At 34.4% G+C, this 26,622-nt stretch overlaps 1 protein-coding gene across 1 annotated transcript in view; it reads left to right on the forward strand.

Annotated features, from left to right (window-relative positions):
- The window catches only part of LOC126771210 (hemicentin-1-like), a 42,473-nt gene extending 16,741 nt beyond the window's left edge, over nucleotides 1–25,732 (forward strand). Inside the window, exons 2-7 of the mRNA XM_050490966.1 lie at nucleotides 6,585–6,675; nucleotides 9,211–9,410; nucleotides 17,316–17,526; nucleotides 18,242–18,369; nucleotides 20,670–20,838; nucleotides 25,611–25,732. Of these exons, the coding sequence (XP_050346923.1) occupies nucleotides 6,603–6,675; nucleotides 9,211–9,410; nucleotides 17,316–17,526; nucleotides 18,242–18,369; nucleotides 20,670–20,838; nucleotides 25,611–25,732 (903 nt within the window). The 5' untranslated portion in view covers nucleotides 6,585–6,602. The remainder of the gene's footprint in view (nucleotides 1–6,584; nucleotides 6,676–9,210; nucleotides 9,411–17,315; nucleotides 17,527–18,241; nucleotides 18,370–20,669; nucleotides 20,839–25,610) is intronic.
- Nucleotides 25,733–26,622: the final 890 nt, after the last annotated feature.

Below are 26,622 nucleotides of genomic sequence, written 5' to 3' on the forward strand. Positions count from 1 at the left end.
TTACGTACTTTAAATGTAACATAAAACATAATCCATAAGAATAAATAATAATTATGAAAAAACTGCACATCAAATTCCATCCTATATCCTATATAAATTTCAACCTTTAAATGCAATTGAATTGAAAGATATATAAAGACCAAATTCAAGTGAGTTTCGTATAGATTATCAATAATGTGAACTCGTTTGTCTGTCCTTAGTTAGCAAAGACTAATTGGTATGAGTTTCCAACAACATCTGTACATGAGCGTTTACTTTTTGTTTATCTGGTCCAGTTACCAAGATGAAATATGGTTAGAAATTGCCCTAGTTTTACTGTTACCGACATTAATATCGTTTAAAGGTATAATTTAATTTACCGAAACGAAATTATTGTCTACAGTTTTATATTCAATTAGTGAAATCAATATAGTATATATTTAAAAATTATTATTCATTTCATCATTCATTAAGCGATCATGCCCTTATAATAATTTAACTTAATTTCTTTTACCCGTGCAGTGACGGAGAAAGAATACATTTCACTGCCCCTCTCTTTCCCATGGGTGTCGTAAGAGGCGACTAAGGGATATCTGAGCGACCATCTGCTCACCTGGTGGTAGGATGCTAACATCCGCCTGGCTTGTTACCACCGTACGCATGGTGAAAAACTCGTGAAGTGGCTTGCAGCCGCGTTTCGAGGTCAGCCAGCGTACAGCCAGAGCCCGAGCGAGTATTGCCGCGATGGGTGTTGGTCCGGTTGGAGACGGCTGTTGAACCAATGCCGGGGGAAACTGTATTGACCTGCCGGTCAGGGAGACCCGAAGAAACGGCTGTTCCGCTGGCCGCCCGTGGCATAGTACAGGGGCCCGAGCGTGCCTAACCAGCTCGTGAGGCTGCCCCACCAGGCCACGCATAATCTCGGGGTGGACCGTCGTGCCGGTTGGTGACCGGTAGGTGGGGTCCCGGCTGCCACTTCCGGGGGGGTTCGGGGGCCCTTCCGTCCGGCGGGTCAGTGTATTTTTCCTTTTGGCAACCACTTGGGGAAACACGCCTCCACACTTTGCCCATCCCTATCGTGGCAATACATCGCTCGCTTCACGTCTCTTTTCCATCTAATTTCTCCCAAATGGCGCAACAAAAAAGAAATAACGGTCGTACAGCGGTGCTCACCCCCACCATACCCTCGCTGTTTGAGGTCGAGTTCTCTAACATCCGAGGACTCCACACTAACCTCAACGCTGTCCACCACCATCTCGAGACAGCACGGCCAGCAATGTTGTTTCTCACGGAGACACAAATACTCCGTCCTGCCGATACCAGCTACCTTAATTATCCCGGCTACACGCTTGAAGAATCCTTCAAAGCGAAAGCCGGAGTATGCTTGTTCGTCAGGACGGATGTTTGCTGTCACCGACTGCGCTGCTTGGAGGACCCCTCCTTCTCCATGTTGGTGGTACGTGTGGACCTGGTTCGTCAGAGCCGAGTCTACGTGTGCCTCTACAGATCCCACAATGGTGACTTGGAGACAAGCCGACTATTTGACCATCTTAGTCGGGTGGCAGATGCTGCGCAAGAGCAATTTCCTAACGCGGAATTGGTGTTTTTGGGGGACTTTAATGCTCACCACGAATCCTGGTTGAAATCCCTCAAAACTGACCATGCTGGAAGGAGTGCTCATGCTTTTGCTCTCACACATGACTTGACCCAACTGGTTGATCAGCCCACCAGGATCCCAGACATTGATGGGCAAGCACCTTCTCTACTGGACCTTCTGCTGACTTCTCACCCGGTGGAATATCAGGTTGTGGTTCAGGCTCCTCTTGGCTCTTCGGATCGCAGCCTTATTTCTACCAGAGTGCCACAGGCCAAGCTGCCGCCACTAGCGGTATGCAAACGTCGCGTTTGGCACTATAAGTCGGCGGATTGGGACGGTATGCGCGATTACTATGCGTCGGTCCCTTGGAAGGAACGTTGCTTCAGTGGGAATGACCCGACAGCTAGAGATCATGCTGGGAATGGAATACTACATTCCTAGCTCAGATCTCGTCAGTAGGAGTACGCGTAACCGTTGGTTCACTCGTGAATGTGCCGATGCTGTATCAGCTAAGCAGGCGGCATATCGCAAGTGGATCAACGGCTGCATTAGCGGGGCATCTAACATTGACTCACTGAAAGCAAACTATAATAAAAATTCCAAGTCCTGTAGAAAGGCATACACGAGAGCGGATGCACAGCGCATTGTACAGATTGGTCATGACCTTGTTTCGCATCCTAGGGGCTCCCGTAGCTTCTGGCGTCTGACCAAGTCTGTGCAAAACAATTTCCGCCAACCTTCGCTGCCACCGCTCAGAAATCCGGACGGATCGCTAGCTCACAGTCCGCAAGAGCAAGCTGATCTCCTGGCTAAACTCTTTGCCGACAATTCCGTCATCGATGATTGTAGTGCACTGCCACCTACAATACCTGCATGTGGCCATACGATGCCTGACATTAAAATCAGGCAACGTGATGTGCGTGCGGAGCTGCAATCACTTGATGTACGGAAAGCTAGCGGTCCCGATGGAATACCAGCCATAGTGCTGAAGAAGTGCGCAGCGGAGCTGTCTCCTGTGTTAACGCGCCTGTTCCAACTTTCTCTCTCTTCGGGAAGTGTGCCGGAGGCTTGGAGAAGAGCTAATGTGCAAGCGGTTCCCAAAAAAGGGGATCGGTCTGACCCGGCAAATTATCGGCCAATAGCTATCACCTCAGTACTTTGTAAGGTGATGGAACGGATTTTAAACAACCAACTGATCCATTACCTAGAAGATCACTGTCTAATTAATGATCGTCAGTACGGTTTTCGACCAAAACGGTCCACAGGTGATCTTCTAGCGTACGTAACGCACCTCTGGGGTGAAGCTATCGACAAGCATGGAGAATCGTTGGCTGTCAGCCTCGATATCTCCAAGGCTTTCGACAGGGTCTGGCACAGAAGTCTTCTCTCCAAGCTACCGGCATATGGTCTGCCTGCTCAGCTATGCACCTGGATTGCCAGCTTCCTACACAAGCGTAGCCTTCGTGTTTTAGTAGATGGTTGCGCTTCACAATTCTATGTAGTGAATGCTGGGGTCCCCCAGGGATCTGTGCTATCTCCCACACTCTTTCTTTTGCATATCAATGATATGCTCTCCCTTGGGAACATACATTGCTATGCAGATGATAGTACAGTGCATGGTGGATTCCACGGACGCGCAGTGGCTGGGCGGGCGGAAACTGAGGAGAGGCGGAAGAATCTTGTCATTGAACTCGATAGGACGTTAGATCTCATCGCCAAATGGGGCTCTGATAATCTTGTTGAGTTTAATGCCAAGAAAACACAGGTATGCGCTCTCACGGCGAAAAAGTCAACATTTTCCCCTCTTCCCTCCCTCTGTGGTACTCCGCTGGTGATGCAAAGCAAAATCGCCATGCTGGGGATTGACGTTCGCTGCGACCTTAGTCCAAGGGATTACATCGAGGCTGTTATAAAAACAGCTTCACGGAAACTCGGAGTTCTGAACAAGGTGCGGCGCTTTTTCACGCCACAACAACTGTGCCTGCTGTACAAAACACAGGTACGGTCTTGCGTGGAATATTGCTCGCACCTTTGGGATGGCTCCGCTAAGTACCTACTTGAGGCCTTGGACCGGTTGCAGCGACGTGCCGTACGCATTATTGGCGACGTAAAGGTCACAAACACCCTTGAACCTTTACAATTGCGTCGTGAGATAGCAGCACTGAGCGCTTTCTATCGACTGTATCACGGCGAGTGCTCTGAGGAATTATTCTCTCTAATTCCTGCTTCCCCCTTCCTTCTTAAGTCCACGCGGGCTGGTTCTCGATGTCACCGCCTAACTGTGACATCAATTCCATCGCGAACAAAGAAATTTGGCAACTCCTTTCTTTGTCGCACTTCCAAAAAATGGAATTCCTTACCAGCTCACGTATTCCCCTCCTCTTACAACCCGGGTTCCTTCAAACGAGGCGTGAAGAGGCATCTTGCGGGCCGGCAAGGCGAAGGCGGCTAGTGCAGAACGTTTTTCCCGTCTGTACTGGCCGTCGTCGCGTTTGGACTCTACTACCACTTACCATCAGGTGGAGTAGAGTCATTTGCCCTCCCGGCGATATAAAAAAAAAAAAAAATTTCTAATTATATATTTATACCAATGTATGAATAAAATATAAATATATTCTAATTTTATACCACAACGCAATTTTATTCACAATAACGATTTTTTTAGTATATTATGAACGTATGCCATCACCCTATTCAATATTTGGTTTCAACAATCATTAGCCTTCCTAGGAAGTTGCCACCACAACTAATAGATAATCCTGCAAGACAATCTTGCACAAAGCCCTGCCACCAATAAAAACCTTAAACGTAAATATTCAACTTTGAAATTTATTATTCCTGCGGCGAATAAAATTCTCGAATCATTTTTAAAATTGAAATACCAAGCTGTGAGTAATTGTCAAATTCTGTCACCGATTGTTTGGCTTCAATTTAATAGAACGGAAACGTCCCTTAAGGACTAATTTAATGAAATATTTGTAGAGCTGATGGAGATTCCGTAATTGAAATATTTGTAGAGTAATTTCGTGACCTTCCTCGCCTGACATAAATAATTAATATGGCGTATTATCAAGCTATACGTAAGAGATACCTTATGAAATTTCTCGTAATAAAAATCTATCGAATTTGTTTATAATTTGGTAATTTGTACCAATTGTAGTGTTGTCGAGGATGTTTCTAATATTATTTTTTGTAGTACCAGCCTGTGAATTCCCGATGCTCGACAAAGGCCTCCTCTTCCTTTTTGAAGAGAAGGTATGGAGATTATTTCACCACGCTGCTCCAATGCGGATTGGTGGAATAAACATGTGGCAGAATTTTAGTGAAATTAGACACATGCAGGTTTCCTCACGATGTTTTCCTTCACCGTAAAGCACGAGATGAATTATAATCACAAATTAAGCACATGAAAACTCTGTGGTGCTTGCCCGGGTTTGAACCCACATTCATCGGTTAAGATTCACGCGTTCTTACCACTGGGCCATCTCGGCTTGTGTTTCTAGCTAATTGTAAGTATTATTGCCAAATAAAACAAGGATATCGAAATATCTAATTTTAATTAATGTTCTTGCGACATATTTTGTGTACAGTAGCAATTCGCACTTATATGAATTTAGCAAAACACACTTTTGCCTTTTTTTATCTCGCTGAAATAACGTATTTACACGTTACGAGGGGTTATGATTGTGACTCATCAATGCTGAGTGCGCCGGATTACGACTGAAAACCAGCGATACTCATTCTTTCTTTTAGCGCATGCATTAGCCTACAGCTATATTTAAGATTATAAGCGATATTATGAAATCTTGAATGAATTAAATAATAAAAACTGACTCGACTGGAAGATGTGACATTTTCCAATCGAATCCATGATGATCCCAGATCCTTACTATTACGCTCGAACATATGATTTGGGATCATATGTTCGAGCGTAATAGTAAGTAGTGAGGCTATTCCTAGAATTACGCTTGTTAAGAATTTACCTCTATTATTTTCATGCTTTTAGCTAACATAACTAGACGATTTGTTGTTTGGATATTAAGAAACTCAAGTCAAATATAACAAGTGTATAAATAAATATTATAAATAAATATGTAAATCTGGTATCAAAATCTTCTTCTTATTGCCCAATATTATTATTTATTTTAAAGAGGTAAGATTTATTTGTTTATAATCGATAACCTATTGAAACGATTTTAAGAATTCTTTCTTCATTAAAAGGCTCTTTAATCCAGAACTAACTCAGGTTATATTTTATTTCAGTAATAAAAATATTTAAGTCTAAAATAATGGTAATTGTAAAGCAAGTCCGAAGAAAAAGCACTATTGTGTAGCTTTATCCGTGTGTGAATTAAATACCACGCGGGTTACGTCATCTGGTCACTAAATTGTATGGCTGACAAACTATTTTAAAACATTTCGACTTACTTTATAAAGGTTGATTGAAATTGGTTACTGTATTAATTAAGTGGCTATTTCAGTCTCAACATTTACGTAATTAGAGGTATTGAGCCAACAATAAAAATGCTCATAGCTATGTTTAACAGTCGCAGTGCCCCTCGTTTTATCCCACGTTCAGTTTATATTATAGATTAATAATAAATACAAAAACCTAAGAATATTAACGAAAGCATAACAAAGCTTCTAATCCTATCCCAGATAAATACAAATATACCCTGAGCTATTAGAGATAATAGTTATTACGAGTACATTTACGTTCCTAAAATAGCGGTAAATATATTATGTAAATGTTTTAAGTTGTTATAGCTTTTCTGACTTAACGGATTTTGATGAATGAAGTCTAAAGAATACCTTGATCAAAAAAATATTTCCCGTTTTAAAGATTACCTTCGAAAAAACAGACAGACACACAGACAAATATATATAAAAAAAATAGTTGTTTTGATTCTGGTAACTTGTAAATAACACAAGCAGCCTAATTTTGTGTATATGTATAAATACTTCGATATTAAACAATTTTAATGAAATGATTTTAATTAATTCACAGATAAGTAGGTGGTGAAACATGGGACAAGTGGCAAGTGGAGCCAAATCCGCATTGTGGATATCTCTTCTGCATGGATGCCTTTTTCTCATTGGTACGTACGAAACTTAATATCACGAGGGCTTAGAAAGGTCATTAGGGTGAAGCGTATAAAAAAAAAGATAACATTTTTAATATCATCAGAATATTTTCAATAAATGTGTAGCCTATTTTTATTATTACATCTGCTAAAATTAAAGTTAATTTTCTTTTTGCCTGCATAATTTAATCCTAAATGACTGTTCCAATTAGAACTGTTTTAAATTTGAATTACAAATAGGGCTTTGAACAGGCTTAGCTTGGGAATATCACTTATCAATTATTATATCGACAGACATTAATAATTCTTATTGTTGTGTTTCGGATTGGTCGGTAAGCTATTAGAATTACAGGCTGAATTGATGTAAAATCTTTGATTTCGGTCCAAGGCTTATTTACGGTGACAGTACTTATTTATTAGTCTCTCAAAGTGAATGTATGTAGGTGGATGTGACCACTTACCATCAGGAGTGTAATTAATATGTTAAAAATAGGTCTCAAATGGTAATTTTAATAATCGATTTTTATTAAGGTTTGATTGTGAAAGCACGTATTAAGTTCGAAGTAATATTTTCGTGCGTCTGGAATTTCGTGATTGCTCTTGAGTTGTATTATTAAAATAAACACATTTTAGATTTCCATATTTCGACGTAATTGTTTGGCTATGAAAATTCTTAGTGTGTTAGAGTTAAATTGATTAAATTTTATTTAGCTAATTAATGTCTTAAGTTAGCAGTAGCCTATTAGGAAATAAAATAAAAGTTATCCATGAATTAAATATTAAATTAAATATTATAAGCTGCTCAGGATTGTTTAACTGTATCCATTCCAAATATAGGCTTGGCCCGATTTCATTTCACGGACGAAGTTGTAAATAATTCTCTGACTTGGAGACTTTGTATTTATTTCTACCCGGCCCAATGACTTTGAATGTACAGAAAGCTCAATAAGATTGCTATAAAGTTGAATTAAGTGGCACGCTCTTTGTATCTCTAAAAATACCTAAGATTATTAATTAAGAGAGCATCGTATGTCGACATAATTTAATGTTTATCATATTTACTTTTTCGCATAATCAATGTTCTATTACGATATAAACAAGATCTCCGTAGCTAGAGAATTTCTTTGTTCTTTAAGTGCTTTTCATTGTAGTGAAAGATGAAAACATGACATGACTCGGTATTTGGTTGATGAAATAACATATATTGTAAAGATTAAATCGAATAACATGTTAGATATATTTCAGAATTATATTAAATACATTCAAAATTCTTGTAGGCAGTGTATTCTTTATAATTCTCTTTTTTTTTAATATGTATATGTCAGAGATAATAAATTTAAGCGGGTATACGACGTCACTTATTAGAATAGCAACACCTCATAACGTGATGTATTTCATGCAGGTTGGTCTGTTGTCAGACGTGAAGTGTGAAAAATATAAGACGTGTGCCTATTTTATTATGTAGCCGACTGATGGAAATATAAAATATAAAGGAATATGTCAGTAGCGCGTGTGATCATTTTGTCGAGCGACCCCTTGGTCTCTTGCTCTCAGGACAGCGCCAGCGCCCGACGTGCGCACAGACTGATTTAATAAAATAAACATATTGGACAACAATGGCGGCCATTAAAATGGCAATCCATTTAAATCCGCGACATATATATACACAGTTCTTTTATTTTACATTTTATCCTGATAGTTTTATTAATCTTTGTTATCAGTGATCCTAATGTAGTTACATTAATATCTACTAGTACTTATAAATGCTTCAATAATCACGAAGTAGTCCGAAATCCTTTTTTTAATATGTTGAAAATAAGGAGTAAAGGTCACTACATACACTAAAGATAGAGAAAAGATTATTGGACTTAATTCCGATTTTGATTCATGTTTGGTTCTTTATGGGAACTTATATATTTACGTGTATTATATACGCGAATGTATGAGAGGAAGCTTATTTTTATATTTACTGCTGTTTTTCAATTTGCTTTACTAGTCTTGTTCGGATAACACCTGCGACATAACACTTTCGATCCACTAACGGCGCGGGCAACCTTGAGGCCACTACAGCGCTTATATCACGGGACTACTGGCGGGAGCACTTGTTCACCAAATCGCAAAATACCGCGTTCGGCAATACTTTATTTTCAATTTACCGAGTCGGTAAAATACGGATTGGGTAAAACTTTATTTTTAAATTATTGAAAACTTTCATTTTGCAAATATTTTTTACGTTTAATTTTATTTTACAATGTTATTAATAATTACATCAGAAACTTGGTTTAAATATACCCATATACCAACTTTTATGATGATAGATCGAACGGTGTTGTAGTCTAATAACAAACATATGTTTCACAAAATATGGTTATATAATAAAAACTATAACCTATTAAAAAGATCGATTGCAATTAACTGTTAACTGACTTGATAAAATGTTTTCCGGATTACATAGAAACACAAATATCTGTACGACCATCATTAGTGAAGAGCTTTTGCTTGACACAATCTTTAATACTAGTATTTATCTTGGTCGTTCTTCTTTCATAGCTGGTTCCGGCACAGATGCTCCATTAGATAACACGACAATGGATATTTCATCAAAGAAGTTCCGTTCTGAATTCCTCCAAGAGTGGCACGGTGCTCAGGATGCTCCATATTTTGATCCTAGTACACCAAGAAATATTACTGGACTGGTTGGGCATCCAGTTAGATTATTGTGCAGAGTTAAAAATCTACAAAATAGAACTGTAAGTATCATTTATTTAGTATATTTGATATGATATTGTTTCTAATATTCATGCCTTTATAATTAATGTTTAATTTATTATTACAGTTAAATTAGTAGATTGCATTGTTATAAAATAAAGAAGCTGTTCTTAAATTATTAAATTTTCATTTGAATGTAGTCCTATAACAAATATTGACAATTCTATTATCTTCGTCTAAGAAAACGTGGATCTTTATCGTTCTAAGCCCTTGTATTAAAATATTCTTTCCGAAAACTGAATAACCTATACGGTTTTACTCTAATTAAGGATAGAAAAAAGTTTCTCAATTTACCAGTTTCTTATGTAAAGCTATTATTTATAACTAGATCACCTTTGGGCCACTTGATGGTAAGTGGTCATCAAGGCGAATAGATATTGGCGGTGAAACATTAATTATCCCTTACATCGTCAATGCACCACCAACTTTATAAACTAATTATAAACTTAATAAACTAAGGTATTGCATCCCTTTTGCCTATAATATATTATATAATATGGTTAAGATTCGTATTCTAACCTATTTATAATCTTAGCTTTGTATAATTTTACAATTTTTAACACTAATGATTTTTTTCTTAATAATATAATTAGTCCTTAACATATTATTTTTAGGGCTCAGGCTTGTTTGAAGTTTACCTTTGATTATATTTTATTACATAAATACAAAATGTACTAGATGAGCTTCTAAATAGATTTTTTGTTAAATAGCTTTCTACAATTATGAAGTTAGGTATTATTGCCTAAATTGTAAGTAATATCCAATTTGGTCGGAATTAAATAATATACATGTTCCATTATAAATGTTTCAGAATTTTATTATCATTCTAGTTGTATATTTATTTACCTCCATTATTAATTAAGCGAAATAACAGGAGCGTCATATCCGCTTGTTTTTTTTATAATACAAAAATCGCTTTTGAAAAAAATATATAAAATTATGGACTGGCTAGCTCTTATCTGGTAATTTACTAGCTGAACGTAATTTATGCTAATTTAACACTTAAAAGATTCAAAACTTACCATTGCTACTTGACTTAATTGATTGGTTTTTATCAAATGAAAATCTATTATGTAGCTTAAAATAAAACCATTAATACAAAATTAAAGTTGTTAAATTTGTCGATAATATTTCAAACAAAATACTCTGTTAATAATATTATATTTCTATAATATTATTAACAGAGTATTATTAATTCGCGATGCTGCTTAAAGATGCAGAGGCCTATATATATATATAGGCCTCTGAGGCGAGAGAGGATCCTCCGGCCGCACTTCCGACAAGTGTATGCGCCCCCAGATGGGCGGGGGTTTGAAGCCCGCTCATAACGCCTAGTGCGTTTTTCTTTTAGTAGTTTAAACCAGTCATTGTCATGCTTTGATTGACCTTCGTGAATAAGGCGTCGCCACTTGGCACGGTCCTCTGCCAGTTCCTCCCATCGATTGCTAGGGATGTTAAACGCAACCATATCACGCTTAGCGCAATCTTTGTAACGGAGCATAGGCCGCCCAACAGATCTCTTTGCATCCACAACCTCTCCCAGTAGTATTTGCCTTGGAAGACGGGTCTGCTCCATTCGATGCACGTGTCCCAGCCACCGTAACCGTTTTTTTTTTGAGAATGGCCATGATGCTAGGCAGCTGTGCCTCGCCTAGAACAGACTCGTTTGTCACGCGATCCTGCCATGTGATGCCCAGAATGTTCCGAAGACAGCGCAAGTGAAATGTGTTTAGTCGGCGTTCTTGTTTTGCGTACGTTGTCCACGTTTCTGCTCCATACAAGAGTGTGCTTAGGACACATGATTGGTAAACAAGCATTTTCGTTTTTACCGTAAGGTGTCTGTTATCCCAAGCCCTTGAACAGAGCCTCCCGAACGTAGAGGCTGATTTGCCGATGCGGAAGTCGATCTCTGCATCAAGCGAGAGATTGCTCGACAAATGCGACCCAAGGTAGCAAAATTTGTTAACCACCTGTAAAGGTGCGCCGTTAAGCAAGATGACTGGTTGCTCTAAACATCCTTGCGCAAAAATAACGGTCTTCTTGCAGTTTATGGACATTGAAAATAGGTCGCACGCTCTGGCAAATTTGTCCATTAGACTCTGGAGTTGAGCTTGGTCATGAGCAACGAAGGCAGCGTCGTCAGCGTCCACTTGTCCATTATTCAGTGGGACAAGTCGGACTTTAGTAGCAACGAGGCTGTGATCGGTGTCACAATCGTCACTGTGAAACGCCCGCATGTGGAGCGTTTCCCGTAGATCCCTCCTTCTTATAAGAGCAAGGTCTAATTGGTGCCAGTGTTTAGATCGAGGGTGCATCCACGAGACTTTCCGCATCATTTTGCCTTTAAAAAAGGTGTTGGTAACACACAGCTGGTGCCTTGAGCAAAACTCCAACAGTCGTTGTCCGTTGTCGTTAAGCTTGCCTATGCCGTGTGCACCGAGGCATTCAGGCCAGGCTGATGTGCCCTGACCGACGCGGGCATTAAAGTCACCCAAAATATGCAGTCTGTCAGTTGGATTCACCCTGCGCACTGTCTCATCGAGCTGGCCGTAGAATTGATCCTTGGTCTCAGGTTTTGAACTAAGCGTCGGTGCGTAAGCGGAAATTAGCGTGACAAAGCCGCTTTTTGTGTTTAGACGCAAGACCATAATCCGCTCGGAAACGCCTACAGGTGTTTCTATGGCGTTGATGAGATGGTTTCGAACCGCGAAACCTACACCGTGCTCTCGTGTTTCCAAGCAACTCTTGCCCTTCCAGTAAAAAGTGTAGTTAGCTTCACGCAAAGACCCTTCGTCTTCAGTTCTGGTCTCTTGTAAGGCTACAATATCGATATTGAGCCTTTTAAGCTCCACGTCGATACTGTAGGTTTTGCGAAGTTTTTGGGCGCAATCGGAGTTTCCGTAGGTGTTCGGGAAGCCTGTCCTCATCGTTCGGATATTCCATGTCGCAAAGCGCATGTAAGCAGCGTTGGTGTGGGTTTTGAGATTTTTGTTTCTTTGAGCAGGTGGTTAATGTCACAGCGTCAACGTCTAGCTGTAAGGCTTGTGTTCCGTTCACCCAGGCGGAACAAGTTAACGCTGAGGCGGATCAGTACCTTATTGATCGGGGGCTGCCCGACTTAAAGCAGGCGGTAACTGATCAATGGATCTACGATGGATCCTCCTACTGTCAAGAGTGGCCCCTGGCGTCCGCACTTACGCCTATTCGTGCTGACTTATAACCGGTGACTGCCACTCTCCGTGTTGTTTTCCACCTGCAAGACAGGTGAGCGAAGTGTCCTCTCCGTGGATGCTGCTACGCCTGGGCCAGGCGACTTTATGGCAACACGGGCTTGCCCAGTACCCATGCCACCCTCTCCTCCTCCCCAGCAGGATCCGCAGGAATGACGAGTCAACACGTGTGGTGCTGGTTTGGCCGCAGGTGACTGGCTTACGCCTAAACGGAGGCACCGCTCCGGGTTTAATATTAGTTTTCCTTCTTCTTTGGCGTGACGCTGGGATAATTTTGGGAAACAACGTATCAAAGAGAGAGGTGAGGATACTGTTATCACGGAAGATACAGGAATGTGACACTAGTAGCTAGAGCAGTCCGGGGTCGCGTACCCCCGTATATGCCGATAAATAAAATTGAAGTGTCCGTGATTGGTTTTTTGCCCCATTTTAAATTAATATTTACGACTTATTAGAAGCAAAACTTTTTTATTTTAGTCTACCGCTGTTAATGGTTTTGATGTTTTTTATCATGTATAACTGAAATAGGTGTTATATAGGTTTTCGTCACAAACTAAATTCCATGTTGTCAAAGCCATGGGTTTTGATAGTATTTAATATTATGTAATGTTAAACGACGATTCATTAGCGTTTTATAAAAAAGCTTTCTGTTGATCAATCAGGTGAATTTGACGTTAAGGATTCTCCACATCATCAATATCAGATTTTCTCCATTTCCTAGTCGGGCACTGCCGTGTTTCGAATTTTATTTTAGACGTATTCACTAGCCTATTTCCTACTGCCGTTTTGTATTCCATGAAATTGTTGCTCAACTATTTACATATATTCGTCTCAAAACGTATAACACATAACCAAATATTTATTGGTCTTAGTGAGTTGGCAGTTTGGAGTTAGCATGTCTATCTCATCGATTAGTAAAGTTTGTGATTGATGTATGAGTTTGTGCCTTAGGTTGGTCTAACTTTAGATAGGTGTTATATGACCATATTTATTTGTCTTCATATGTTTGAAATTATAATATATAATTGGTATGATAACATCCCGTAAATGAAACGCTGCTGGGCTAAGGCCTTTGTGAGGAGAAGGTTTGGAAGTTTTTCCGCTACGCTGTTCAAATGCGCGTTGGTGGAATATACATGTGGCAGAATTTCAGTGAAATTAAATACATGCAGGTTTTCTCACGATGTTTTCTCTCACCGTAAAGAAATAACGAGAGAAATTATAATAATAAATTAAGCATATGAAAATTCAGTGGTGCTTGCCCGGGTTTGAACCCACGATCATCGGTTAAGATTTTTACGTGTCAGATGAATGGATAAAATTTCAAACTAAGGTGGCACAATGCCGTCTTTGTAAATCAAAAAATATTTTTATCACCAAAACTCTCTTACATTGAAAGTCGAGCTACGTTTGTATTCAAAACACAACTATAACAATTACTTTTAAAAAACACTAAGAATAATCATAATGATTTACATATTCTGCAACAATTATAATATAAAAAATGCCCCTTTCAAGCCTGATTTTCGTTCCTTTGCTATATGCTATTCAGGCTATTTACAAAATCGCCTACAATTTATTTTGCCATGGAATCAGTATCTAATAAATTGAAGCCATGTTTATTCGGCACGTACATAAAATGTTCAGTGTTATGGGCTCTGGAGGTTTTATATTTATGATTAGCTTTTCTGATAGGGATCGCTTCGGCTCTAAAGTGCGCACTTAAGCATCCTATTGATAAAACGTAGACTGCAAATATCTTCAGACTCCATTATATCTCGTACGAAAAGACGAGAATTTTAAATTAACGTCTGAATATAAGTGTTTATCGATACAAAGATCACTGAATAGATAGAATACAGATAGATTTTCTTTCAATGTGCAATTTTAATTTGGTCACAAGAACTACATATATTATATATATTTTTGGAGTTACTCCAGTAGTAAAGTACCTATACTGTGGGTGCTTTTTATTTATTTACTTACTGAACGTCGAAGCTGTGTTTCAATGAATTGAAACATGTACTGCTTTTCAATATTAAGTGTAAAGTTTTGACGGCGTACAATTAATATTTTTTGTATTGTATAGTATTGTCTTATGCACACTGTAAACATTCTTATACTAATATTATAAAGAGGAAATATTTGTTTGTTTGTAATTGATACACTCTGAAACTATTGAACCCATTTTAATAATTCTTTCTCCAACGTTTATACCAACGTTATAACTTTCTGGAGAAAGTTACTTTATCCAGAATGAAAATGGGCTATATTTTATATCAGTAACAATAAGCCTGAAATAATAGTGTTCCTAAAGAAAGCTAGAACTTTTATAGTCAAAAACTAATTTCCACGCGGGTGAAGCCGCTAGCACAGCTAGTCTTTGATATATCGTAATAATGTTTGTAAGAATACTTTTAAGATTACATCCATGCATCTATTATTTATAAAAAAATCTACATGTTGTTTTAAATTTTTAGAATACACGAATATGTTGCAGGCGGTTAGATCGCTTACCTTGATACTGACGTTTAGTTAGTCTCTCACTCACCCATCAAAACACTAATATATATTTCTAGTGTTCTCAAATTATTAATAAATATTCATATCTTGCTCTAGTTACCTAGACTAGGTTATTAGAATTTATTAGAATTTATAGTAATATTACATTATTAGTAATAGTTAATAGCAGCTAGTTTGCAACTTTAATATACAATAATGTAATTTTATTCGATATTTACTTACTATTCAACAGAACTTGATTTTGTTACTACATTTGGCCAAATCACTGAAAGAAATCATACATTTGATATCTTTATCAATTAGTTTGGTTAGTTTTTCAAATATTATAACTAAAATTTAGTAGAATAGAATAATTAATTTATGATATTGGTATAATTTTCTGAGAAAATGTTAAATATATTTAGAAATGAAAATGTGAGTTAGATACTAAGTAAACTGTGAACATAATAAAATACACAATGTCGGTGACGATAAGAAAATATTATTTCGTAAATTTACCTAATTTATAGCTCGCTCTGTTACACAAGTGCGCAAAGTAAGATAACAAAAATATTCTTGATGAATTTCGCTCATAAAATCCTACTTTACATATTATCCACATTCCATGCCATCGAAGGACAAAGTTTTTAAAGTAATTGGAATCCATTCAAAAGTTTATATGTATCTTTAATGTTTTCATTGCAAGTATCGGGGAGTCGTTTTAAATAACGTCACTTCTTGTATCAGTATTAAAGTATTAAATATTTTTTACGACAAAAAACATTTTATAAAATACCCACATACTTAAATCTATTTCATAAGTTTCAATGACTTAAAAAGTTACTCAGGCCGTATCGGATTGCCATTCCATCGGATTATGAATGTGCATCAGTGTTGACGCACACAATTCTGCACTTTTATATCTAATGCGACATTCTCGGCTATTCCCCGTTGGTATCGTGATACCGTGATTGGTCAGGAAAACAACATTAGTTAGGTAATGACTTTTATCATGCTTGTGAACACGTGAATTTTAAACGAAGATTACGGGCTTAAATTCAATCAAGCATCACTGAATTTTCAAATTTATAATTGTTCTTGTGCTCGGCGGTGAAGAAAAACATCGTTAGGAAACCTGCAAGTGTCGGATAATAATCTGCCACATGTGTAGCAACTGCAACAACCCGCATTGGAGCAGCGTGGTGGAATAAGCTCGAAAACCTCTCCTTTTTGGAGAGGAGGCTTAGGCCAGCAGCAACAACATGCAACATTTTTTTAGTTTTTTTTTTTCATATTATAAACCTGTAAGTTTATAATATGAAAAAATAGGTACATCTATCCCAAAATACTACTCTTATAAATTTTTATTACATCTATTTATTGATGTTTTATAACACATTTTTTTATTAAAATGTTAGTGACATTTACAAATTTAAGACTTAACTAATATTGTAAAAATTAATAAAACAAAGAATGAAGAAAATAATTTTTAACAATAAAATAACTTTTAAACTGTAACATAGTTATGAAAGTATGGAAAGTTTTATAAAATCGAGCAAAGAATTTAGTGCTCAAGTTTTATAAATGCAAATTATTGTTGCTGCAAGGATAACTAGATTTACTTGCCTAGATTAATTTTACTTACTATCTTGATATCGAGATGGCTCAGTGGTTAGTAGAATTTTGAATGAATGAAGATCGTCAATTCATATCCGGGTTATATTAAATGCAATTTATTTTACAAACACCTTTTAAAATATTAAAAATAATTGTAATGCGTTAAATTGTGTTTTAATTATATTTCAAGCTATATGTAGATACAAGCTTTTTGAAAGTTTTATAAAAGTTACAAATTTTGTATATTACAAATTATAAACATACAAGTTCTATTTCTATAATTGTTAGTCATGAATAATTGTTTTATCTTTTTGTTGTCGTATGTTTGTAAATTATCAGTCTTATTTTCATAAAATTATTGTGATTTGATTCTTCTTTTGGTTCGTGTTGTATATGTTTGGTTTTTAGTTTTATGTTAATTAATAAACTTTGTTATACATTTCAACGTCATTTCTATAAACAAAACATTTCTGTCTTTATTTTTCAATGTGAGAACAGCAATTGCGAGATTTTCAAACTTCATATTTTTTGCAACAGGTTTCGTGGGTACGACATCGCGACATTCATTTATTGACAGTAGGTCGGTACACTTATACATCGGACCAACGTTTTGAAGCTCAACACAAGCCAAGATCTGAAGAGTGGGCGCTCCGTATACGCAGTCCACAGCGTCGAGATTCAGGCCAGTATGAATGTCAAATATCAACAACACCGCCGATTGGTCATCCCGTTTTTCTTAATATTGTTGGTGAGTTTGTTATAAAATTAGTTAAAATTATAAAATTAGTAATTTTAGATGTCTAGTGGTTAGATATAATGCCAGAGTTCAAATCCCAGGATCAGCTAAAAAAAGTTATTAAGATTTTCTGTCGAATATTCTTAGTAAAATCCCAGACTGAAGTTGGAAGTGAATACACTCTAATGCTTAAGGAAGCATGTAAAGCCATTGGTGCTACACCTGAACTCGTTCCGGTTGTGTCGGATTGCCATCCCATCGGATATTGAGAGCGAGGGAATAGAGAGTGCATCTGAGTTTGTACCCACACTTGAACACTATAATAAGTCTTGCACAGTTGACTGATCTATCATATCAATCACAATGCCACTCAACCCGAAATCGGTCAAGGGGACATCATCACCTTCATCATCGTCACAAACCGCGTGATCTTTGTTGGCTGATCAGAATTTAGTCATTAGTGATTGCTTTAAAAAATACAAACGATAAATATTAGCAACAGCTTAAAATAATATACACAATATAAGTTTACAGTGAATTCATTAGAAAATTGTCATATTTATTAAAGAATTTTCATACGTCTACAAAAACCTAACTTCAGGCCGGCCAAGTTAGATTGCGCTTGTTATGATTTAAAATAACATAAATTGTTTTTATGTAGATTGTTGTCGTAGATCGAATACATTTACGTATTTGTTTATATCTTATGTATTATATTTACTCCTAGAACCAGAAACAACGATATCAAGCGGTGCAGAATTATTCATACAGGCGGGATCGACTATTAATCTAACTTGTACTGTACGGCATACCCCCGAACCACCCACCTCAATAACATGGACTCACGGAGATCAGGTATAGTAACATTTCCATTCTCCAGTGACCATCGTCGCATTTTATGTCCCAAAGAAATTCAAATATCTAATATTGTATTTCTTTTTAAATAACAATTCCATTTTTTATAACATTTTATACGACTTGATAGAAATATTATGTTGTCGCGTAAACGACATTTGAAGACAAAACATTACAATATGTATAAAGTAGTTATCAGATAAAAATTTAAAACTTCAGTAATTTTATAACATTTATATGTATAAAATAGTTTCCTACATTCTCTACGAAACTGCTCGCAATTTTCTATATCTTAGTGATATCCATTTCTGTTGGAAATAAAGAGTAGTGGACGACATAATATAGAATCGACGCAGGTTAAATCCCCAAGGAGATGCCGCCGTTACACTCCAACAGAATAACCAGACTCGAGTATTGCTTTGAATTTATAGTTCATAGATAAAATTGAGCCCAGACGGCGCAGTGGCTAGACGTGAATCTTAGCCGTTGATTGCGAGTTTAAAAGCAAGCAAGCATTATTGAATTTTCATGCTTCAAATATATTTTCTCTCTCTCTATGTATTAAAAACATTATATCGTTATTTTGCTACACGTGTTTCAACCCACTGTTCTATCTTCTCAAGAGGAGATGACGCGTACGTCCAGCGGTGGGACATGAGCAAACTGTTGTCTTTAAATAAATAAATAAATTATATATATACGGACTTTTAATTTTTTTTAAATACATTGATTTAGTTTCGTTTGGGAATGAAAATGTTGTGAAAAAACACACGGAAAACGGCAATACTAAGTATTGCTGTTTAGTGGTAGACTATTTGATGATTTGGTAATACCTACTCACACGGGCTTGCACAAAGCCCTACCCCCTAGTTAGTATATACCTATTATTTTTGTGTGTATATGTGGTCTGTGTGTTTCTAAAAAACTTAGAAAAAAAATGATTAAAATATATTTTAACTTGACATCTTCATTCACAATCTTGGAATAGTATAAGTCTATAATACTAATATCCAATGGAATTTTGATGATATTGACATTTATTCAGATACATGAAATATGCTTAAATAGTAAGTGTATTAAAGTTATAAATAATATACATTATCATCAAAGACTGCTACGTAATACCTAACTTTATCCTACCTTACTTATCTTAACAAATTTAAATAAAACAATAGTTTGAACATTAAAAAAATAGTAATGTATTAAAATTAATCTAATAAATATAGTGCATTATAATACTGAAATCTGATAATGATATTAAAGATAAAGAATCCGTTGATTTAGGTTTATGAAACATTACCAAATTTTCCTTGAAATTTTCGAACGGTAAATCGTTGAACATGTTAAAAAAAAACACAGCATATTAATTATTATTTATCAAATTTGAATAATCAATGTTTTGCGTGACTCTTCGGTACATACTTTAAACAAAAAAATGTAAAGTGTTTAAAGCACATTTAGTGATATCCAATAATAAATACTTCAATGTACATTTCATTTAAAATCATACGGAAAAAAACGTGAAACAATTAATACCGTGGAACAAAGTCCAGATGGCAATTAATGTTGGATTTGGTATGTTCTAAATTTAGTCTTGGATCAATTCTAAAGCATTATCTTTGATAGGATACCGTAATCAATAATTTCAAACTACCAACAATTTTATTATTTAGTGCCTCTGTCTCTTAACAGTATTGGCGGTTCTATTTGACAATTCATAATTAGTAAATCAAATATAGTACCATCGCAATTCATATTTAATAAAGTAGTTATGCTCCAATGTTTTTTTTTTTTTTATAAAAATTTGATAGTCGTTTTTTTTTTAATCACGTAAAATGTGATGTTAACATAGAATTCAGTAACACTTGGAAAGAAAAAGAGTAATGCGTGGGTACGAGGGAGTCGACCTAAATTTATTTATTTATTATTATATTTTATTATTTAAGAAAAATATGAGTTAAATTCTTTTGAAATTAAATTGCCCGACATTAATTCCTAGACTGAAATGAGCCAGCTTAAGCTCTGAATTCTTCTTACTGAAAAATAATTGTATTGTTTATAAAAACGAGTACTAAATATTTTTATCTAGATTTCACAAGTTAATTTATAATAAGATATATTTTCAAATTATTTATTGGTATGAATTTTTCCGTCATTGTCTTTCTGAAATGAATTATCTACTTAATATTGTAGCAACAGTAATTGTTTATTTAATTTATTTGTGTATTGGCGTAAAGATTATTTTCGAAAATCTTACTAACATTCTAAAGAATATTTAAGTTTTTTTTTGTTTCATATAGATAATAAACTTCGATTCAGCTAGAGGTGGAATATCGTTGGTGACGGAAAAAGGTCTTAAGAGCACCAGTCGCCTACTTGTTCAACGAGCGAGAGGATCTGATGCCGGAGCCTATTCATGTGGACCGAACAATGCTCCCCCAGCTTCAATCAGAGTACATGTATTATCCGGTAAGAGACTCAATATCCTTTAAAAAGTTATAGTCAATTTGAATTAATATTATATTTGTATCTATATTTGATAAAATAATTAAAAATAAGATACAATTATTTTTTTAAATCAATATTAATAATGGTGGAAATATTGCTAGCAGAATAATTGTTTTTTAATAATAATAATAATAATCATTTATTTGCATGAAACATAGTTTTACAGATGTTATGATTTATTTATAAGTATCGAATACATTTCGCCCACGATAGGCACGCAAATATATTTGTTAACAAGTAATTAATATTAAATACAGATCACACTAATTTTACATTAAAATAATTATATTTATATATGTATAAAATAATAGGTATATAAAATAAAAATTGGTTTAAAATTAACAATAATTAATTAAATTAAATGATTCACTTAAGTTTATAAATTTAAGTGCATAGTTACATAATAAATAATAAAATATACATTTATTTTATTTAAAATAGGTAGACACCCTTAACCGTCAAATCGTCATGGTTAAAAACCGGTTCGAAATGTAGACTCTACCGAGAGCCTACAAGGAAATTAATTCACTTATATTAAAAACATCACTTGTTAACCATACTTTTGGGATAAAGTTTTTGTTAAAGTTTTTTTTAAAGCTTACAAAAACTTTATAATTATCCATTTACTAAACTTTATAATTATCCATTTACTAAAGTTGAATAAATCATTAAATTCATTCATTATTCATTAATTCAATACATTCTTGAATTTTTAAATATTCATTTATAGATTAATTTTTTTTATCTATTAACCATTTTTAAGTTTAGACCTTAGTAACCTTAATGGTAACTCCCTTAAGCTTTTTGGTATATTATTATATATTTTGATGCACATTATGTAGGAATTTTTTTGAAAGAGAGCACAGCACAAAGGTGGTATCAATAACATAGTATGATCTCTTAATCCAAGCCTGCTTCTATCACGTGCTTTTTCGAATAAATGTGGATATTTTTTCACAAAAATGACAAAGTCCATTATATACAATCTGGCTGGTGTCAAGATATTGTTAACTTTAAAAATCGGTCTACAAGAATCTAAAGGTTGAATTTTAAAAATACACTTTTTTCTGACAGATAAAAGCATTATTAAAATTAGTAGAATTACCCATAAAATTAAGCCATAATTTAATAAGGAAACAACATATCCATAATGCGCAGTGAGTGCAGCTTGTTGTAGTTTGCGAAGAGCATATACAAACTTATTTATTCTTGAAGTAAGATTACTTATATGCAGTTTCCAATCACAATGATAATCCAATTGTACACCAAGGAATTTTACATCATTGTTTTCTTCAAGTTCCATTCCACGATGACTAATATTTAGTTTTAGAATTTGGAAATTGGACAAATTGCGTTTTTGATATGTTGGCACATAAATCATTTGATTCTAGCCAAGACAACACGGATTCTACAGCTTTATTTACATCATCCTCAAAATCGAGTTTTAGTAGAGGTACAGCTAACGTATGTATCTAAGGTATGTCATCGGTATTTGATATTTTATATTTTACACACATTGATATTTTATAACATTGGGTAAATCGTTAATGTACAATATAAATAACAGTGGACCTAAAACGCTACCTTGTGGGACGCCAGAATTGTTTTGTCGATTAAGATATTTATAAGTAGTTAATTCAGATTTTTTGTTTATTTTTGATATTTATACATGTTGTGTACGGTCTTTTAAATAGCTATTCATCCGACTTAGAGCGGGTGGGTCCTCTAATGCCGTACTTTTCACATTTCATGAGCAGTATATTATAATTCACAAAATCGAATGCCTTTGACATATCAAAGAAAGTACATACTATTATCACTTTTTTGTTAATATTTTCTGTTATAATTTTAATAAAGGAAAGAGCTGCTAAAGTCGTTGATTTAATTTTTTGAAATCCATTTTGTTCCTTTTATTATTTTATTTCTAATTAAAAAAATCCGTTATTCTATTGTGCAGAACTTTTAAAAAAAAAATTTCGACAGCACTGGAATTAATATAATTGGCCTAGAATTATTAATATCATTGCGATCATTTTTTTATATATTGGATTTATGATAGATATTTTCAATTTATCTGGAAAATATCTGAAAAATTCCTTTTGAAAAAGAAAGATTTATTAAATGCGATACAATAGGTGCTATAATACATATATTTGCATTTTTTCAGGACGCTCGTACATATATTGTCATAGCTGCTCATAAAAACTCTAAATCTGTAGATTTAGAGTTTTTTTTTAATATTTGTGCATTAGCTATTTTAATTTTTATATACTTTTTTAAGTCTTTAATGAAAATAATTCATTACGTAAATAAAAGTAGATTACAAAACTAATTCACGTTCAATATTGTTAAAATTATGAACAATAAATTACCAATATATTTCATAAAAAAAGATAATAGTCCGGTCGATAATAAGTTCTGTGTTTGCTTTGCGAGAACTTTTCCATCATAAGTCAGGTCAGGAACATGTTATTAATTACCTTAACTTACATTAAACGTTACAAATGGAAAAACAATAAGGCAATATGTAACGCCTATAACTGGCCTGTGTATGAGCACAATGTCTTTCAAACAATATATTACACGGCCATCCAGATAACTTATTTTGTAGTCTCCCTAATTATATTATAACCGTAGCTATACTAACATAATAAATTCGAAAGTGACTTTTCGTATTTGATCTTTTGTTTGTGTATTCATTTATTTATTGGACTGCCAGCAAAGTATACGTAAGATAAATTCGATTGAATTATGATTTACATATCTTATGCAGTAATAGTGCGACTTCAGTTACTGGCAATCACTTCATGCATAAGATAATAAAGGTAAGTAAAAGTTTATTAAGCACTCATTTTATAAAAAAAATATAAGAACAATAACAAAAAGAAAAGTATAATTAGGGAAGTGGTCAATTAGTGGTATGTAACTACAGATTAGTCTACCATGGAGTCGCGTATACTTTTTTGAACTTATTAACGACTTACTAAAAATGACAATTTTTGTTTTTTTTCTCCTTGTTTTTAGAAATAACTTTTTAGAAGATAATAATGACCAAAATATGAATAATTTTCAAAGTTTTGAGCAAATACAAGAACAGATCTTTTATTTTATGATGCATTTCATTTAATGTTAGACACGAAGACACGAAGAAACGAGGAAAATCTAATTAAGAATTTAATATTTTGAACGGAAACGACCTAGGAAATATCTTTTAGTTTAAAGTAAATCAAATTTAAAGTATTTCAATAGTAGTAACGTTTTAATTATTTGACTATAGTAGTCAAATGACGTAGCGTATAGACGCTTAATACCACAAGAATCTCTTTTAAATGCTTTCGATTCGCTGAATATAACATGGTGGAGATTCCCAACGTTGCTGCAGTGTTAGCAGTAATCTATAATACTGCTAACTGAACAAATATAAAGAAATATTTTAGTAAAGGTATTTTTAAAAGATTACACAAAACAAAGCCAAGAATTTTAAATTATGCTTTCACGTATTAACTACGCACGATCATCATGGAATTCTACATGTACGTTGTCTGTGCTACAGAAAATGACATAGCCACCCTCACACACAAGTTAAGCCACTGACTGCAACAAGTATTATACAAACAAAATCAGATATTGAACTAGACTATAACTAAATATAAAAGGTTATACTAATGTTAATTTAAATTCCTTTTTCATCTCAAGCATTTTCAGATTTATGAGATCCGAGATGTTACTAGTTCTAGCTCTCATAATATTAGATCTGACGTCATTCATTCATCTTGAAAAATTCAACTAAAAATATTTAAAATTGAATAACCTGTATGAAACAGCTTAATGAAAAAAATATATTGCAAAGCAAAATGATTAAGTTTTGCTTTGCAATATATTTATATAAGTGAAATTTATAATTGGATAATTCATTGCATTATGAAATGGAGTTTTACAGCTGATGTTATTAGAGCCTGTTATGTGTGTCAAGCAGTTACAATATTCTAAAATTTAAATGAGAAGAAAGTCTTAAATTTCTATATATTTCTGCAATACATCTTACGTTAACACATTGATAACCCATAAGAAAACTAGGTACTATAATAAATTAGGTACTATAATAATATAATGAATAATGAGCCGGTTGGCGTGGTTGCTAGATACTTGCCTTTTACGCCGAAGGTTGTGGGTTCGATTCCCACCCAGGTCAGACATTTGTGTGCATGAACATGTCTGTTTGTCCTGAGTATGGGTGTAATTATCTATATAAGTATGTATTTACAAAAAAAAGTAGTATATGTAGTATATCAGTTGACTGGTTTCCATAGCACAGTCTCTGTACAAGCTTAATTTGGGATCAGATGGCCGTGTGTGAAAAATGTCCCAGGATATTATTAATTAAATTTATAGACCTCCAAATATTATGAAACCTACGTTTATTACATATCGATTAATTTTTAAATGACTTCAATGATTCATATAAGGCGATATCTCTAATTATAACCCGGTTATAACTATTTTTATTATATATTTCCCTGTTTGGGCCAATTTAGTTTTAATGAAAAGTTTCAAGTAGAAAACTATAGGATTCAGTGCCTCCTTTGAACGGCGCTATCTCATTTGAGCAGTGCTTTTTAAGGCTTACCTATTCAACAAATATACTATTACATTTATTTACCATTGATAACGAAAGATAAAATATTTGCAATAAAATAATATATTAATAAGTATAATGTATTTCATTGTTTTAGGTGAACATCCAGCAGCGATGCAGCAAGGCTGTGCAATATCATGTCTAGATTTATCATTGTCAGTTGTTGTATCTTTATTAACTATATATACTTTATTGCCTCAACAATTATTTGGATCGTGAATATGAAGTTATTATACTAAATATTAAAAAATAAATCTTATTTGATACAATCAGCTATAAAATATTGCACAAGACAATATAATTATTTTATTCGTTAGATACATCATTTTGAAAAGTGAACAGTGGGTGTATTTTTAATCTAAATATATTTTTAATGCTGGTTGTATAAACGAAATTAGAAATACAAAATTTTTAACTTTTTAATCACAAAGTTCAAGTGATGAAAATCATTGTAAAATATACAGTACATTATCTTAAAATATGTAGGTATACAGCTAACCTTGTGTCCAAAATGAATCTCTTAGAATATTCAAAATAAGTTATTTACGAGTACTATATTAGTAAATTAGTTAATTTGCTGTTATATAATATATTTATTACTTTTGTAAAGGATTTGTAAGCATTTTTAAACACCTAAAACCAAGCGAAGAGAAGCTACCGTGATATAAGTAACTTCAAGGAGGTCATATAAAAAAACAGTGAACTATTTATCAATAAGAAAAAAATGTATAAATTTTATTCAATATAAAAAGTCTATTAAAAACATAAAAAAATATTTTCAACAACATAAAACTTATTTTTTTAAAACCGATTTAAAATGTCTAGATTTGACAAATCCACTTAATATCTGACACAGAAACTAACAGGCGATACAAACTTGTTAAAACAATGAACAACTTATTCCTATTTTCAAAACGTCGTCTTCAACTGTCTTGTACTATAATTATGATTGCGACTGTTCAACAATGTCTTAGTTACTGTATAATCGAAGCTTTACAAACGAAATCTTATCACAGAATTTCGCTTCACTTGGTTGCACAGGTCTGTACGATTCATAAAGCTAGATAATGTAATAAATTATGACCTCAAAAAAAAACTGATCAAATTTT

Source organism: Nymphalis io, chromosome 10 (assembly GCF_905147045.1).
Source record: "Nymphalis io chromosome 10, ilAglIoxx1.1, whole genome shotgun sequence".
Classification (NCBI taxonomy): domain Eukaryota; kingdom Metazoa; phylum Arthropoda; class Insecta; order Lepidoptera; family Nymphalidae; genus Nymphalis; species Nymphalis io.